At 46.1% G+C, this 18,504-nt stretch overlaps 1 protein-coding gene across 7 annotated transcripts in view; it reads right to left on the bottom strand.

Annotated features, from left to right (window-relative positions):
• The window catches only part of ANKRD11 (ankyrin repeat domain containing 11), a 258,434-nt gene that overhangs the window by 35,011 nt on the left and 204,919 nt on the right, over positions 1–18,504 (bottom strand). For all 7 annotated transcript variants that reach the window (XM_066349656.1, XM_066349657.1, XM_066349661.1 and 4 more), the window contains one exon: positions 4,544–4,682. In XM_066349656.1, coding sequence (XP_066205753.1) covers positions 4,544–4,682 — 139 coding nt within the window. The remainder of the gene's footprint in view (positions 1–4,543; positions 4,683–18,504) is intronic.

The following is an 18,504-nucleotide window of genomic DNA, read 5'->3' as shown; positions in this document are numbered from 1 at the left end:
TACTGACTCACAAAGAGTAAACAGGAGCACCCCCCCCCACCAGTACCCCGAGCATGTTCTGGACACCCTAAAGAGCCAGTGTGGACACCTCTCGAGAAGATCTGTGAGGTCTGGTAGAGCACACAAACCTGAGAAGCCACCATCAAGATAAATAGCTCACTCTTTTGATCAAGATGGTGGCATAAGTATACAAAACACTCGTATCCTCCCACAACCACATCAACTGAAATCTAGGTGAACAGAAATCCTACAAGTAGGGATTTAAAAAAAGTAGCCACATTGAGACTGGTAGGAAGGGCAGAGACGTGAAATGGGCTGGTCTCACACACGCATGTGGCACATACAAATTAGGATATCTTGGCTGAGGAGGCCCATGAGGAGCGAGGGGTCTAAACCCCACACCAGGCCTCCCAAACCAGGGCTCCAGAGCCAGGAAGAGAAGTCCCCATAACTTTTGGCTGTAAAAACCAGCAGGGATTGTGGCTAATGCAGATGGAGGGCTGTTCCTCTTAAATACTTACTCAGACTCACTCCCTCTGAGCTCCAGCACTGGGGCAACTGTTTGAAAAGAAACAGGGACATATGGGGAAGGGGGGTTGAACTGTCTGGCATTATGCTGAAGATGGGGGTACAGCTTTCTGCCAGACAAAAGTGCTGGTAGATGCCATTGTTTCTTTTCTGAGACCCCTCCACAGACCCAATAGGCACGCACCATATCTTAGCCTCAATCAACCTGGCTCACACTGTTCTCCCGTCTCATCCAATTTGCAGGCCCATCCAAGACATTTCCAGTGGCTTTCCCATACAAATGGTCTCTCTTGCCTCATGCTTTGGACTTTCCTAAAATCTCTCAAACAAACAGCTTCTGGCTTCTGTGTACCCTATACCTCTCGCTAAGTGGCCCCAGGCCTGGCATTAGCAGCAGTTGGCCTTGGTTCAGAATTTAGCTTCTCCTGGGCACCTGTAAGCCCAGTGCAAGTAACCAGCCACCTGCAGATGGCTCTGTAGCTTGTGCCTGGTGGCTCCAGGCAAGGCACAGGTGGTGGCTGACCTTGATCTCCCAGGAGGCACCAGAGCCAGTGCACTTGCTGGACAGCTTCAGACCACAACAAATTACAACCCTACCACCTCCATGAGCAAAACACTCAAGGGTGAACTCGGTGAGCACCAAAGCCCCACTGAAACAAGTCCTGCTCCATAAGGTTGACTACTGCACACAGTTCCTCTGCTGTAGATGCAGCTGGTCCTTGCAGCTGACTGGACTTGGGGCCAATTCCTTTCATTGAGGCCAACAGTAATCAAGGCTTGACTACAACAGAACAGTGCACACAGTGGACACAGGGGCATACCTAGAGCACTCAGCTCCAGTGAATGAGGAGCCTGTGCCACTGGGCCTTATAGGACACCTACTACACAAGGCCACTCTTCAAAGTCCAGAAAACTTAGCAGCTCTAACTAATATATAGAAACAAAAAGGAAAGCAGCCAAAATGTGGAGATAAACAGGTCTCAAAAGAAAGAATAGGAGAATCTCCAGAAAAAGAAATGGAGGCAAACAAACTATGAGATACAAAGTTCAAAACAATGGTTATAAGGATGCTCAAGGAACTTAGTGAGAACTTCAGCAGCTTGAAAAAGGACATAGAAACCATAAAAAAGAACCAAAGAACCAGTCAGAAATGAAGAATATACTAAATCAAATTAAAAATAATTTATAGGGAATCACAGCAGAGCAGATGAAGCTGAGAATGTAAGCCGAAATGTAAAGCCGAGGGGTTTGAAATATAAGGAATCCAAAACCACCAATCAGAACAGCAAAAAGAAAAAAAGAATCTAAAAAAATGAAGACAGTGTGAGGAGCCTCTAGGACAACTTCAAGCACACCAACATTATCATGAGGTTTCCAGAAGGAGAAGAGAGAAAACAAGAAATTGAAAACCTATTTGAAAAAATAATGACAGATAACTTCCCTAACTGGGTGAAGGAAATAGACATACAAGTCTAGAAAGCACAGAAAATCCCCAACAAGATAGAAGAACCCAAAGAGGCCCATACCAAGACACATCATAATTAAAATGCAAAAGATTAAAAGACAAAGAAACAACCTCCCCCCAAAATTATTTATTTTTTAAGAAAGAGAGAGAGAGGAAAGGAGACGGATGAAAAGCATCAATTTGTAGTTATGACATTTTAGTTGTTCACTGATTGGTTCTCATACATGCTCTGATTGGGGTGGGAGGGAGCCGATCCAGTGACCCCTTGCCCAAGAAATGACCTTTCGGCTCAAGCCGGTGAACCCAAGCTGAAGCAAGTGAGATCGCACTCAAGCCAGCAACCTCAAGGTTCGAACCTGGGACCTCAGCATCCCAGATCGATGTTCTATCCACTGTGCCACTACCAGTCAAGCTAAAGAGACAATTTTTAAAAGTGCTAAGAAAAAAGCAGTTGGTTACCTACAAGAAAGCTTCCATAAGACTGTCAGCTGATTTCTCAACAGAAACTTTGCAAGACAGAAGAAGTAGCAAAAAATATTAAAAGTGATAAAAAGCAAGGACCTACCACCAAGAGTACTCTATCCAGCAAAGCTATCATTTAGAATTGAAGGATATTGAAAAAATAAAAAAGGGTCCTTAAAACCTATATAATTTTATTAAATCAATGTCACCCCAAGAAGTTCAATAAAAAAATGATGAAATGAGCCCTCCAAAGAAACCCACCAACCAGAGGGTGGACAGCCAAGAACATATGCCCCTAGGCCTGCTCTACAGGAATGCAGCTGTATCACCTCTGCTCAGGCAACACATTCTCTCAGGAAATGGAAGCTTTAACACTGCCTCCTTGACTCTGAAAGGGCTCCTGGGACTCACAGGACTGTCCCAGAGGTCTGACGCAAATCTCTAGACCCCCAGCATCCAGACAGCCAATAAACAACAGCGAGAGTAGCACACCCTCCACAACTAGAACTGGTATGGGCACCAAAAACAGGAGGATATCCAGGCCTGTTCTGATCACCTCTGGATCTAAAGCCAGAGTCACAAAATCCATGTGAGTCCCTCTGTTCTGATGGGAGCCCCATTTCCACATGTACCCACACCCACCCACTGCTCTACTGATCCATGGAGTACTGGCCCCTTCCCTTACAGATCTACCCCTTGCCATCTCTAATGTGCCTGCTTGGTGACAGGAGCCATGAGCTCAGTCTAACCTTCATGAAGGACCTCAAAGAACCCAAACTGCTTTACTCATATCCAGCCCCAAAACCAAACCCATTCCATTGGCTTTTAACTAACCAAAGTCTCTACCCAGCTACTGTGAGCATGGTTCCTTGAGAAATACCTGCATAAGAAGATGTGAATAAGAGACCTGCAACCTCAGGAATAAAAGTTGTGACACAGACAATTTTTCCAGGCTGCTCCCTCTTACATTTCCTCCCAATTTTCTTACATGTTTTTCTTGTTTCAGTACCTAACATATATCCCCACATTCAGGAAGCCCCCACCCATGCCCCATCCTTGCAGAGTTTCTGCTCCTTGTCCTATGGCTGCACTAATGGAAAACCAGGGTCAACCTCACAGCTCTGTGGGTTCACTCAGGCTCCATGGCCCTCTGAATGCTCTATACAGTCTCAGCCCTGGCCAGTCCAGCCTACAAGTCTACAGAACATTTAAATGACCCAGCAGGCAGGGAAGGCCCCTGGGCACCAGGATGAAGAGGAACAGACTATGGGCTGGCAGGAGAGAGGCCGGGTTACTGCCTGGATGCATTACATGTCCCAGTGAACAGCTCAAGATGGAACCAACTTGAAAGTACATACACCAAGTATTATTAATTCCTTACATGCATAAACTCGAAGGCACAAAGACATGCTTGCACAATGCAACACACACACACAAACACACACACACACACACACACACTTGTGTGAAGGCACGCACTCCCATGCAAATGCACACATATATGTGTACACTCACACATACTCACACCCAAGGCTGACCTAAACTCACAGGAAGACTATAATGGGTCCTGCTTTAAGCAGCCCCTTTGGCTTTTATTTCAACTAATTGGGCTTAATTTATGTGCTTTTGTAGCCCTGAGGGAAAAATGTTTATTCTCCAATGAAAAACTTTCAGGAACTAAAAAGAGCATGGCATGCCTAAAAGCCTCATAGCTGGACACACACTGGTAGGTCCCCTGGGCATGCTGGGGGCAAAGAAGCATTTCTACTTTGCATACTTATGTGAACTCTCCGCATGTTAATCTTTCCTACCATCTCCAACTAGCCCTGAACATCAAGTAAAGAGAAGGGTCTGTGAGGCCTTGCTCACAGCAGTACTCCTCGAATGGGTCTGGGGCCACCTCCCAGGTGGGGTCCAAGGTCAGCAGACCCCTGAGAATGGGGGTCAAGGACACTCTCTGTGGAAGAGAAAAGTCTGGCAGGTATGATGTGGGAAGGGTCCAGGTGAGGATGACCTGGAGGCAGTCAGGAGGGAGCAAGGGGACAGGAGACAGCAGGAGGGGCAGAGGCAGCGCCGGGCTCCTGGTACCTGTGTCCGAGTCCTTCTGCTCTCCATTGGCCCCCACAGTGAAGGGCAGCTTCCGTTTGGTTGCTCTCTCTCTCACCTCCTTCCCTCCATCACTGCGGTCCAGCTTTGGGGTCTTGGTTAGAGAAACTTTATCTTTATCCTAGAAAAGAAAGTGACACTTTCAGACATCATTCCCAAATTAAAGTCTAAAAATCCTCACATCTACTATGATTTCATTTATGTGCCAGTTGAAGCAAATCTCTTATTTGGGCAATTAACAGTCCCTCCTACCCACCAGGATCAGGTGGCTTCCTACATCTTCCTCCAGAGGCCAGAGAGCCATGCTCACCGACGAGGTCTCCCACAGACCAGAGCTGTAGCTGAGCTCTGTCCATGATCCCACATGGCTCCACTTCTCATTCTGAACCCAGAAGAGTCTTGAAAAATTGTAGCTAACAAATACTCTCATAAGTATGAAGAAAGTAGAACATAGAGAAGGCACAGTTGCCCCAAACCCCTTTTCCCAGGGCAAAGATCTAATAATGATGTACAAGAGCCTTAAAAAGGTATGTAAAAAGGTGGGGCCCTGATTTCCAACATAAACTCTCCCTGTAGAATAAAGAGGCTCAGCTGCCCCACCCACCTGGGCTTCCCACCATCCAGGAGTGTATCCATCCTCTGAGAGGATACATTCCCCCACCCCTTCCCACGAATGGGAGATTTTCCTCCTCCAATGTCTGACATCCCTGCATAGCCCCACATGGTATCACACAACCCCACTGCTCATGCTGCCTCTGGTGCCACCACAGGTTTGTGAAACTGCGAAACTGTCTTTAGGACAGATTCTGCAGAGCAAGGATCAGTCCTACCAGAGCAAAGCGCACAGCTGCAAATCCAAATGCAGATATGCCACCCCAAAGCAAGAGCTAGCTGGAGAGCAGGAGGGACATGTCCTTATCACTCCTTTCCTTGTTCTAGTATCAGGGCTGGTATGTCCTGCAGGGTAAGGACTAACAAGCCTAAATTCCAACCCTATCCTGATCAGCTGGCCAAGCTTGGGCAAGTCTAGCACTGTGTCTGCCTCAACGTCATCATCATCTGTAGAATGGAAAACAGTGCCCACCTCAAAATAATAAATAGAGATCACAGTGTGTACTTGGAAGGTAAATTCGGCCACTAACTGTGCAGTGCTATATACCACATGAGGTAAGGTCACATGTAGAAATGGCAGTGTACAGAGCCCTAGGGGAGGTAAAGGTAGTACAGCCTGATCCCAAAATGTGAAGTGTGTGTGCAAGCGTGCACGCTCTCATGCACACTAGCAAAATGAGCATTGTGTAGAGACTGGAGCCTGTACTCTGCTGGGTGCAGCAGCTGGACACCCTGGATCCAACTCCTCAGTGGACAGCACCATCTTAGCTGGGGGTACTCCCAGGGTGAGCTACTTCCCAGCACTGAGCACCACTGAATTCCATCCTCCTCCAGCCCAGGTGTTCCTGCAGCTTGATCAGTCAGCCACAACATACACCAACCTTAGCAGTTAATGAGAGATACCCTCAGGTGACCAAGGAAATCTCTGCCAGAACATACTGTCAGCTCCAAGGGCACCTGGCGTACAAAGAAGTGCCACCAGGCAGAACCTGAGCCATGAACAATACTGCTAGAATGAGGAAAGACTGCTGAAAGATGGAATCGCACAGACCCTAGACATTCCATCTCATCTCATAGTGTGCTTGGGATATCAGGATACAGCCAGTCACTACCTGCACCCACCACCACAGAACTGGGAGAAGAATGGAACATATTAGCAAAACACTCAAACTGTAATAAACACCTGTCCACCAAGGAAATTCCTGGCCCAGCTGGTGAATCTGATCTAATGATATATCAAAAAGATCATTCAGGCCCTGGCCGGCTGGCTCAGCGGTAGAGCGTTGGCCTGGCGTGCGGGGGACCCGGGTTCGATTCCTGGCCAAGGCACATAGGAGAAGCACCCATTTGCTTCTCCACCCCCCCCCTCTTCCTCTCTGTCTCTCTCTTCCCCTCCCGCAGCCAAGGCTCCATTGGAGCAAAGATGGCCCAGGCGCTGGGGATGGCTCCTTGGCCTCTGCCCCAGGCGGCAGAGCGACGTCCCGGAGGGGCAGAGCATCGCCCCCTGGTGGGCAGAGCGTTGCCCTTGGTGGGCGTGCCGGGTGGATCCCAGTCAGGCGCATGCGGGAGTCTGTCTGACTGTCTCTCCCCGTTTCCAGCTTAATAAAAAAAAAAATACAAAAAATACAAAAAAAAAAAAAAAAAGATCATTCAAATGATAAAGTATTTGCAAAGATTCAAAAATTAATACAAGTTACCACATGATAAAAATGGAAAAAAAATCACATGATCATCTGAATAGCTATAGAAAAGACCTGTAATAAAATTCTACATTAATCCTGACATGAAGTCTTAACACATGGGGGGGGGGGGTCACAGTCCTCTACCTCAGTGGTCCCCAACCCCCAGGCCGTGGACTGGTACTGGTCCGTGGGCCATTTGGTACTGGTCAGCAGAGAAAGAATAAATAACTTACATTATTTCCATTTTATTTATATTTAAGTCTGAACGATGTTTTGTTTTTAAAAAATGACCAGATTCCCTCTGTTACATCCGTCTAAGACTCACTCTTGTCACTTGTCTCAGTCACGTGATACATTTATCCGTCCCACTCTAAAGGCTGGTCTGTGAAAATATTTTCTGACATTAAACTGGTCCGTGGCCCAAAAACGGTTGGGGACTGACCACTGCTCTACCTGACAAAAGGAACCCAGGGTCCTTTTGCTCAAGTGCAGAGGACTGGGTGTTAAAACAAAACTAGGTGCTGTCCTAAGTGGAGGGTATAGGTAAAGTTGGCTATCTACTGAAAAGCATTTTTTTAATGAGTAAAAGATATGAATATGCACTTTTCAAAAGAAAATATCCATATAGCCAATTAACATTTTGGAAAGGAGTTTTGCACTAGGAAAATGCAAATCAAAACCACAAGGAGATCTGAATAGTCCCATCAGAATGACTAAAACAGAAAAGGCTTTCAAATGTTGACAAGGATGCAGCAGAGAAAGTAGAACTTGCGGTGTTGCTGGTGGGACTGAAATGGTACAACTGTTTTGAGAGTTAAATGAAATGAGCGCCTACGTTCACAAACCAGTACAGTGTTGTTCACAGCAGTTTTGTCCACAATAGTAAAAAAGTAAAACAACATAACTGCCCATTAAAAGGCAAACAGATACATTAACTTTTTAAAAATTTATTTATTTATTTTCAGAGAAAGAAGAAGGGAGAGAGACCGATACATTGAAGTGTTTCTGTACGTATCCTGACCGGGAATCAAACCCACAACCTTTACATACCAGGACTAGATCTGGCCAGGGCTAGATACATTAATTCTAGCATAATCAGAAATGGAATATTCCACTACAATAAAAAAGATACTGGTACATGCAATAACATGGATGACTCTTCTGTGACAGCTCTAGGAAAACAGTGTTGATGCATCAGTAGTCACATCATGACACCTCTGGGCCACAAAAATTAAATCCCCTCTGGAACCAGCTTTGGCTCCATTCCTTTTGTTTTCTTGACCTCTACCACCTCCCCCCCCCATCCCCACCAAGGGATAACAAGGTATGAATCTTAGGATGACTGACTGTATACCTGAAAAATCCAAAGAAATATACAATTAAAAGATTCAAATTAATATGTAAATTAAAGAAGTTGCGGCCCTGGCCAGTTGGCTATGTGGTAGAGCGTCAGCCAGTTGCGTGGATGCTCCGGGTTAGATTCCCGGTCAGGGATCAAAGAAGTGACCATCTGCTTCTCCACCCCTCCCCCTTCTCTCTCTTTTCACCTCCCACAGCCATGGCTCAATGGTTTGAGAGAGGCAGGACTTGGGTGCTGGGGACGGCTTCATGGCCTCCGCCTCAGGCACTTAGAGGTGCGTTGCTGAACAACGGAGCAGCAGTCTCAAATGGACAGAGCACTAAGCCTGCTGAGTGGATCCCGGTCCAGGCACATGTGGGAGTCTGTCTCTCTGCCTCCCCAGCCTCTCACTTAATATAAATAAATAAGTAAATAAATAGCAATATAAGTAAAAAAATAAAAATAGAAATATTGCTAGATACAGGAAATAATTGATTTTTATTTACTATAAACAATTAGGAAGTCATATTAAAAATCACTTATGTAAATATCAAAAGACATCAAATACACAAAATCTAACAAAAGATGTTCGAGCCCTGTAATATAGACAATTTCAAAGCATTACTGAGAGAAAAAAAGAAAACTTGTAAAAGTGGAGGAATATGTTCATGGTAAGAAAACTCACATTGTTTACATGGCAATTCTCCACAAATTGATCTTTACATTCAAAGCAATCCAGTCAAAATCCCACCAGGCTTTTTGTGGAAATCAACCAGCTTATTCCAAATGTATATGGAAAAGCAGTCAAAAGACAGGCCCTGCCCAGTTGGCTCAGTAGTAGAGCATTGGCCCGGCATATGGAAGTCCTGGGTTCAATTCCCAATTAGGGAACTCAGGAGAAGTGACCATCTACTTTCCACCCCTCCTTCTTCCTCTTTTCTCTCTCTTCCCCTCCCACAGCCATGGCTCGAGTGGTTCAAGCAAGTTGGCCCCAAGCATTGAAGATGGCTCCATGGCCTTACCTCAGGCACTAGAGCAGCAGCCCCAGATGGGCAGTGCATCACCTGGTAGAGGGCTTGTTGGATGGATCACAGTTGCCTTCCCACCTCTCACTTTATATATATATATATATTAAAGACAATTCTGAAAAACAGCAAAGTTCAGCAAATTCAACTACCAGAGATCAAGACTATAGCCTAATTGGTGGAGGCGCAGTGAAGAAAGTATCAACTTGGAACACTGAGGTCGCTGGTTTGAAATCCCAAGGTTGCTGGCTCTGAGCGCAGAATCATCAGCATGGGGGTTGCTAGTCTGAGTGTGTGTGTGGGGGGTGTCATCCACATGGTCCCACAGCTTGCCAGCTGGAGCCCAAAGGTCACGGCATGAAAACCCCAAGGTCGCTGGCTTGAGCAACGAGATACTGGCTCTGCCCTGGTCAAGGCACATATGAGATGCAATCAATGTACAACTACAATGAAAGCAACTATACATTAGTGCTTCTCTCTGTCTCTCTCTCTGTCTCTCTCTCTGTCTCTCTCTCCTCCCTCTTTCAGAAGCAATCAATGCACAACTGAAGTAACAGCAGCTGTAAGTTGATGCTTCTCACTCTCCTTTCCTGTCTCTGCTTCTGTCTGTCTCTCTTTCAAAAAGATTATAAAAATTACAGCATTGCAACAGGTGGTCCTGGACCAAGGACCAAAGGTTCAGAACAAAGAACACAAGCTGGAACCCCACCTTGCTGGTGACAAAGGCTCCACTTTAACACAGAGGGGGTAGGGGGGTCTTTTCGGTAAGTGACAATGACTATGTGAACGTCCATAGGGAAGGAAATAAACCTTGACCCCTACTTTATACCACCAAACAAAAATTAATTTCAGCTGAATCACAGACTGAAAGCTTTTTTATTATATATTATTATTATTTTCTTTTATTTTAGTGAGAAGAGGGGAGGCAGAGAGACAGACTCCTGCATGCACCCCAACTGGGATCCACCTGGCAAGCCCACTAGGAAGCGATGCTCTGCCCATCTGGGGCCATTGCTCCCTTGCAACTGGAGCCATTTTTTAGCATTTGAGGTGAGGCCATGGAGACCTGAGCACCTGAGGCCAGCTCTCTCAAGCCAATCAAGCCATGGCTGTGGGAGAGGGGGGGAGTGGGAAAGAGAGTGAGAGACAAAAAGAGAAAGAGAGAGAAAAATAGAAAAAGGGAGAAGGGGGTGGAGAAGCAGATGGTTGCTTCTCCTGTGTGCCCTGACCAGGAATCAAACCTGAAACTTCCACTTGCAGGGCGGATGCTCTACCACTAAAGCCAACTGGCCAGGGCCAGACTGAAAGCTTTTAGAAGACAGTACAGGAGAACATCTTCATCACCAGTAAACAACAGAAAAACACAAAACCACCGGACACCACTACACACTTACCAGCATGACTAAAATTAAATTGACACCAACTGTTAGCAAAAATGTGGGTCAACCTGAACTCTTATAGCTTTTGGGACTGCAGTACTGATACAATAACTTTGACAAACCATTAAACCATACCTACCAATGTAGAAAAAACTCAATGTATATATACCCGTGTCATTACTCTGTTATATTCCAAACTAGAGAGAATCCAAATGTTCACAGGAGAAGAATGGATAAATAGGTTGCTGAACATTTATACAGGGGAATACTACACAGCAACAGAGAAAGAGAACTGCTGCTAAGAAAAAGCCTATAAATCAGATGTAACGTTGAACAACTGTTCTCATGTAAATCCCAACAGTAAAAACTTGTCTACAGCGATAGATGTCAGAACAGAGGTCATTTTGGTTAGGAGTGCTAATAATGCACACTGCACACGAAGGATCCCAGGAAACTGGCAATGCTGGTATATTTTGACCTGGATGAAAATTATCCCAGGTTTCAAAAAATGAAATATTATGATGTGCATTTATATTTCACTAAAAAGGTTCCAAAAAGACACCTGCACTGCACCTGGGAGTGTGGTAGGAACTCAGACCTGAGAGGCACAGCAGCACAGCTCTCTGGGCAGACTTGGGTTCAGAACCTTGATGAGTAGCTGGGCTAGGGCAAAGTTGAGCTTTCCTCACTAGTAAACTAGGAATCACAACAGGAACCAACTGTACAGATTACAACATGTTTTCATTTCCTAAATGCTAGAAAAAATACCTGAAACATTAAATTCAACATTATCAGCTGCTTCTATGTCAGATCTTGATAAACAATAAAAACCGGTTAACCACTACCACGGGACAACCAGATGCAGATGGTGACCTGGTCGGCCCTTCTCGTTTCATGTATCCCCACAATACATTTGAGGAGGGGGCTCCACACATCATGTACAAAGAAAGGAAGGCCAGCTTGTAATCACCACCACACACCATGCTTTCTACAGAGGGGAAAAGAATGCTGTAGTACTGTTTGGAAGATGGTCATAGTCCACTTGACATATTTGTCCTGGAATTAACTTAACTATGGTTAACTAACTCATCTATAAATGACCAACAGCAAAGGAATACAACAGAAATGAAAATTATTCTTAGCCACAAAAAACAGCAATAAATATGTCGATCCAATTGTTCCACCTTCATCTGTTGAAAAGATTACCCTGTCCCAGTTGAGTTGCCTCAGCATCTTTGTTGAAAAGCATTGACCATACATGTATAAGGTCTACCTGGTCCACTTATCGATAAACCTGTCTTAGGCCAATAGCACACTATCTTTTTTTTTTTTTTTTTTTTTTTCTTTTCATTTTTCTGAAGCTGGAAACAGGGAGAGACAGTCAGACAGACTCCCGCATGTGCCCGACCAGGATCCACCCGGCACGCCCACCAGGGGCGACGCTCTGCCCACCAGGGGGCGATGCTCTGCCCATCCTGGGCGTCGCCATGTTGCGACCAGAGCCACTCTAGCGCCTGAGGCAGAGGCCACAGAGCCATCCCCAGCGCCCGGGCCATCTTTGCTCCAATGGAGCCTTGGCTGCGGGAGGGGAAGAGAGAGACAGAGAGGAAAGCGCGGCGGAGGGGTGGAGAAGCAAATGGGCGCTTCTCCTGTGTGCCCTGGCCGGGAATCGAACCTGGGTCCTCCACACGCTAGGCCGACGCTCTACCGCTGAGCCAACCGGCCAGGGCCTAATAGCACACTATCTTATTACTGTAACTCTATAGCAGCGATTTGCAACTGGTGTGCCCTTAAGAGTTTTCAAAACATGTAATACCTGGCTATTCAGTCAGGGGCACTGACCTCTTTTCCCTTAGATTGTCAAATAAAAAAATAACAGCCAACACAATGGCTGTTCAGTGTGAATAAATAAAAAAAAAAAACTTTAAAAAAATTTTTATTTTACTGATTTTAGAGAGAGAAAGGGAGAGTACAGAAGAGAGACAGGTACATCTGTTCTTGTATATGCCCTGACCAGGGATCAAACCGGCAATCTCCATGCTTCAGAAAGACACTCTAACCAACCGAGCTATCTGGCCAGGGTGAATGAATCAAAATTATACCATTCTTTTTGTCAGACTGGCAAAAAATACATTTTTTGGTGTACCACAGAATTTTAGTAATTACTTTATGTGTGCCATGACATGAAAAAGGTTAAAAATCTCTCTCTACAGTAAGGACCAAAATCAGACTGTTAATGTCCTCTAACATGTCTCTTCTTTTTCAAAGTGGTTTTGGTTATTCTAGCTTCTTCAAATTTCCATATGAACTCTGGAATCAGCTTATCAATTTCTACCAAAAAACCTACAAAAATTTTGAGTGGTATTATGTCAAATCTATAAATCAATTTGGGGAAAGATGAAATCTATATAACATTGAGAATTTTCTGACAAATGAATATGGTATACAACTCTCATTTGCTTAATTTCTCTTAGCAATGTTTTGTAGCTTTCAGGGTACAAGTCTTGCACATCTTTCATCAAATTTATCCCTTAAGAATTTGTATTTTAATGCTACTATAAATGTATTTTTAGGTCCTGGCCGGTTGGCTCAGTGGTAGAGCGTCGGCCTGGCGTGCAGGAGTCCCGGGTTCGATTCCTGGCCAGGGCACACAGGAGAAGCGCCCATCTGCTTCTCCACCCCTCCCCCTCTCCTTCCTCTCTGTCTCTCTCTTCCCCTCCCGCAGCCAAGGCTCCATTGGAGCAAAGTTTGCCCGGGCGCTGGGGATGGCTCTGTGGCCTCAGCCTCAGGTGCTAGAATGGCTCTGATTGCAACAGAGCAACAGTCCAGATGGGCAGAGCATTGCCCCCTGGTGGGCATGCTGGGTGGATCCCGTTAGGGTGCATGTGGGAGTCTGTCTGACTGCCTCCCCGTTTCCAGCTTCAGAAAAATACAAAAAATAATGTATTTTTACATTTTAATTGCTGATTATTCACTAATAGTATTTAGAAATATACTTTTCATACTGGTTCTGTACAATACAACCTTGATAAGCAAACTTCTTAGTTCTTATAGGGTTTTTGGGTAGATTCCCTAGGACTTTTTCTATGAGGAAAGACAACTTCACTCCTTCCTTTCCAATTTGGGTTCCAATCTGTCGTTTTTCTCAAAGGCCTGACCTGCCTTCACTTGTGAAATTTGATTTGAGCACCTGAGGGTGTCGATATTTACATTATAATTTCCCTCCCAAGAGCTTCCTTATGATGGGAGGAGATCACAAGACAAGCAAATGCAGGTGTGTCAGAGGAGAGCCCATACTACAGAGAAGGATCATGTAGTATAAGGGGCACAGGAGGTGCAGGGCAAGCAGGTGCTGCTCAATTTAAACCAGCAGTTGGGAAAAATCCTTGTGGCTAAGTGAGCATTAGAAACCCATAAGAGACTCCACGCTCTAGAACTAGTCTGGGAGTAGAAGAGGACCCAAACTTGATATGTCTCTTTTCTTCCGTGGTTTTTCTCTATTTCTCTTTCTGCCCTCACAAAAGACAGACAAACAGAAATCCCAACAGCCAAAATATTCCAGGTCACAGAGACTGCAGGAGTCCATCTGGGACAAGAACCTGACTTCACTGATACTTTGCTGCCACTTAGAAAGCCTACCTGTACCCTGAAAAGAGTTGACACTCGCAGGGGCCTGGAATCCAAGTAAACCAGACCCACCATCATTCTTTCTATTATTTCATTATTATCACATAACCTCTCACTGTTTCTTTAGCACATTTATTTTGGATTTGTAGAAGGTGCTCCGAGGGCTCCCCATCATTAGAAGCATCGGGACCTATGGCCCTGTAGGATCTGTTTATTGTGGTCTTTGAGTAAGAAAAGAGCAGACTTTCTGAACATTTTTGACAATCCAATATTGAGTCACTGTCAGCCATGACAAGTGCTACTGTCAAGACTGAGGTAACAGGGTATAACTGGAATGCCCTTTGGAAAGGACCAGAACACCCCAAGTCACAATTCTGGACACTCAGACAATGACTGCATCTGGACAGTGATATGAGTGGGACCTCCACCTACTGTGGGTTATTAGAACTCAGAGCTCTGGCCATTCATTCAATGCTCTAGCTTGGCTGTACCACAGGTCACACTCAGAGCCCTGTCAAACTTCGACTCCACTGGATATGGGCCACCACTGTAGCTCCCTGGCTTGAGACCAACACCTGCCTCTCCAACTGTGGATGTCCGTGATTAGGACTTTGCACTAGACACTTGCTCTTCTTGCTTCTATCATGTAAGCTCTTTCTGTTTATGTGTAACTGTGTGTAACTCTACTGGATTATTGGGGAAGTCTCCCCTAATAAATCTGGCATTATGGAAAAACACAAATGTATGTGGGCAACTCCTTTCAGGGATGCTCCCTTGATCACAACAGCCCTGTCCAAGAACTGCCATAAAACCATAGCATGAAGCAGCTATAAGCCAAGACCACTTCAACCATGCCCCTTCCAGCTTCCAACTGAGGTCACTTTTGAAGTTACTCCTATTGAATGAAGGGGCCTGATCATGGAGTCACAGCACTCATACTCACAGCACTGACAAGGCCACCTCTTGAGATGGGCCCTAACCTTCAGGGACAGATGGGCCTGTTGGCCTTCAAGGAGGCTGAATCCAGCCTTCAGGGTTTCCTCTAAGAACAGTGTGAAGGAAACACTGGATGCCACAGCTTGTGGTATGCACAGTATATGTACAGTTCTTAGACCAGGGGACTCACCACATCTCAAAGGACTGATTAAAATAGAGGGCAGGCATCCATCCTCAGCCTTTCTGATTACTTGCACATTCCTAAAAGATTCCCTGGTGATGGTGTTGGTGTTGGTCTGAGAATATACTTTGAGAACCACTTGTCTAGCACAAAATAAATTTTACTACCACATAAACTGGGAGTGACCCTGAGCTGTTGTGCAGTCTCCTCTCTGAGTGGTGTGTGACAGGCACAGGGAGAAGGATCCTGTGTGAAATAAAGAGAAGGGTTGGTGTGGGAAGGTGCCAGCCTGGGGGTTAGGGTGTCATTTCTTGCTGGGTGGCCTCAGACACCACGGCAGCCCTTGGCTTCTCTGCAAAGAACATCCTCAACCATGAGGGGGCTTACTGGTTCCTTCTCAGGCTCCTTCCAGCTTGGACGTTTCAGAATTCTGGGGTCTGTTGTGAGGACAGAGCATTTCCTGGGCAGGATCCTGAAGAGGCCATGGGGAAGATTCGGTCTGCAAGGCAGCTGCCTATACTCCCCCGAAGAGTTCATGCAGAAAGACTTTGTGCCAAAAGGACTACCAAATGTGGCACAAGGACTCCTGCCAAAGTTGTAGGCCCTTTCTCTACTGTTCACAAATGTATCACTTATATCACAATTCTTTTGCAAAAATCTAAAAATGTTGCTTTTGGCAAAATGGATCTGTATCTCAAAAAAAGTTTATGAGAGACAGTAGAGCGAAACAAGTTCAGCAGAACTGGCAACTCGGTGCCTCTGGGCTCTGCCATCCCAAGATCTTCATACCCTAAGGTGGAGGGCAATGTTAAGTCACAGCTGCCACCAGGTACATTTTCCCAGGAATTCCATTATCAATTGCCATTTAAGCTGAGAAAGCTCCTATTGCACTGAGAGCCAGTTTCTATTATGTGGTATCTTCAGGGTTAGAATTTGTCTTCCTTCATGAGCAAACTGCCTGGCTTCATCTTGGGTAGTAAAAAAAAAAAAAAAGGTACAAAGCTACTTTACTAAGGAAAAAGAACCAAAGTAAATCCACAAATGTCCTAGGGCAATGGTATACAAGCTGCTCACACTGATCACATCCACTTGAGTATCTGCGCTACCCAAGTAAAGGAAAATAGTGCAAACCAGCCCAAAACAAACCCCACAATAGAAGGTAAGCAAAATACCTTCCAGCAGCCCCTGAACAGGTGCCCATAGGGCCCATGCATCTGCCATCTCCAAGGCAGTTGCTGACTTTGGGTGCATTTTTCAATTTGGCATTGGGCGAGAAATGTTTTAGAGAGGGCCAGCACCAATTCCACCTTGTGGAGATCCGGGCCTATGGAGATAGCTATTTTGAACTCCTGAGGACTCAGCCTGAAGGCAGATAAAGCATATGGGCAGAGCTGCACAGGGATCTGGCACAAGAGTGAGGCACAAGTGGACCTCTCCCTCATCCTAGGCCCACAGCTACAAAATCCTCTTGCAAGAAAAATCCATACAGAAATCTAGGAACTGTGACACTATCTAGGGTGGTTTGGCCTATTTAGTGTGAAAGTGTCCCTATAATTGGGACTCTTAGCCACCAGAGTGGGAGTTCCCATGCTCCCCACAGCACATTACCGCACAGGGTGCATCTCCTCATGGAGTAGCATTTGTCCATCCCAAACTGAACCCACTGTCCACAGACCTCATAGATGCATGCACCTGTCCATATGCGCAAAGACTGTTCAGGCCAAGCTCAAATTTCAGAATGCCCGCAGCTCCACACTGCAGCTCCCACCTGTCCCTGCACACAGCAAGGGGCACTGGGGGACAGAGCAAGTGGGACAAAATGCGTGGACACAACTACCCAGACATTAGGATCTCAGAGGCTGCCTGATCATTCTGACAAGCACCTACGCAGCATGTCTATGTTCCCCAACTACCTCACGTTAAACCTAAACTATGAATATATGGTTCTATTTGCTAATCTTCTCATCTGGAAAACATGCTAACTTGACACCCCACCAAATCCAGGGTGATGTAGGTATGAACTAACAACCCAGCAGCAGGAAGCACTGGCAGAGAGTGGGCAAGCAGAAGTCCTAGAGTTTCTGTTCATTCCCAAGTGTCAGGACAGAGGGGTGCTGGGAGGAGGGCAGGGAGAAGCAGCTTAAAAGACTGGTAACTGTACTGCGAGAGGTAACCCCTGAGCACTGAGGCAAGGGATTGAGAGTCACTGGTTAGTGTGAACAGCCTGCCACATGGGCATCCAGGGAGACAAGACATATCAGGATTAAAGGATAATGATGATAGGGTGGTGTCCTCGTGGGCAAGCCAGCACTGTTACGCCATTACACCACAACTGCACAAGATGCTCTTAATCCTAATGTAGAGATGAGGACAACGAATCTCAGGGCAGATAACTGACTTGTTCACGGTCATAAACAGACACATGGTAAAGCCTGAGCTTGAACCTCTTTCTGTATGATTCCAGTCCATGCTCACTGGGCAGCCCCACACTGCAAGACAGAAAGTGTGCACCCCATGCCCTGGCCCGTTGGCTCAGTGGTAGAGTGTCGGCCTGGCATGCAGAAGTCCCGAGTTCGATTCCCGGCCAGGGCACACAGGAGAGGCGCCCATCTGCTTCTCCACCCCTCCCCCTCTCCTTCATCTCTCTCTCTCTCTCTCTCTTCCCCTCCTGCAGCCGAAGCTCCACTGGAGCAAAAGATGGCCCGGGCGCTGGGGATGGCTCCTTGGCCTCTGCCCCAGGCTCTAGAGTGGCTCTGGTCGCAACAGAGTGACGCCCTAGATGGGCAGAGCATTGCCCCCTGGTGGGCGTGCCAGGTGGATCCCGGTCGGGCACATGCGGGAGTCTGTCTGACTGCCTCCCTGTTTCCAGCTTCAGAAAAATACAAAAAAACCCAACCAACCAAACAAACAAACAAACAAAAAAGCGTGCACCCCAGAGCCCAGTGTCACCCTACACTAAAGGATGGAAAACAAAATCCCCAGAACTCAGTTCACCCTGCACTTCAGGATGGGAAGTGCACTTTCCAGAGCCCACTGCCACCCCACACTGAAAAAGGAAGTGCAGGCCCCAGACCCCAATGTTACCTCACACTGCAGGACAAGAAATACATACCCCAGAACCCAGTGTTAACAGCACATTAATAACATACATCCCATTTTCCT

This window comes from Saccopteryx leptura, chromosome 9 (assembly GCF_036850995.1).
Source record: "Saccopteryx leptura isolate mSacLep1 chromosome 9, mSacLep1_pri_phased_curated, whole genome shotgun sequence".
NCBI lineage: Eukaryota > Metazoa > Chordata > Mammalia > Chiroptera > Emballonuridae > Saccopteryx > Saccopteryx leptura.
The sequence above is the reverse complement of the archived record's forward strand: the minus strand, read 5'-3'. Positions and strand labels throughout refer to the sequence as shown.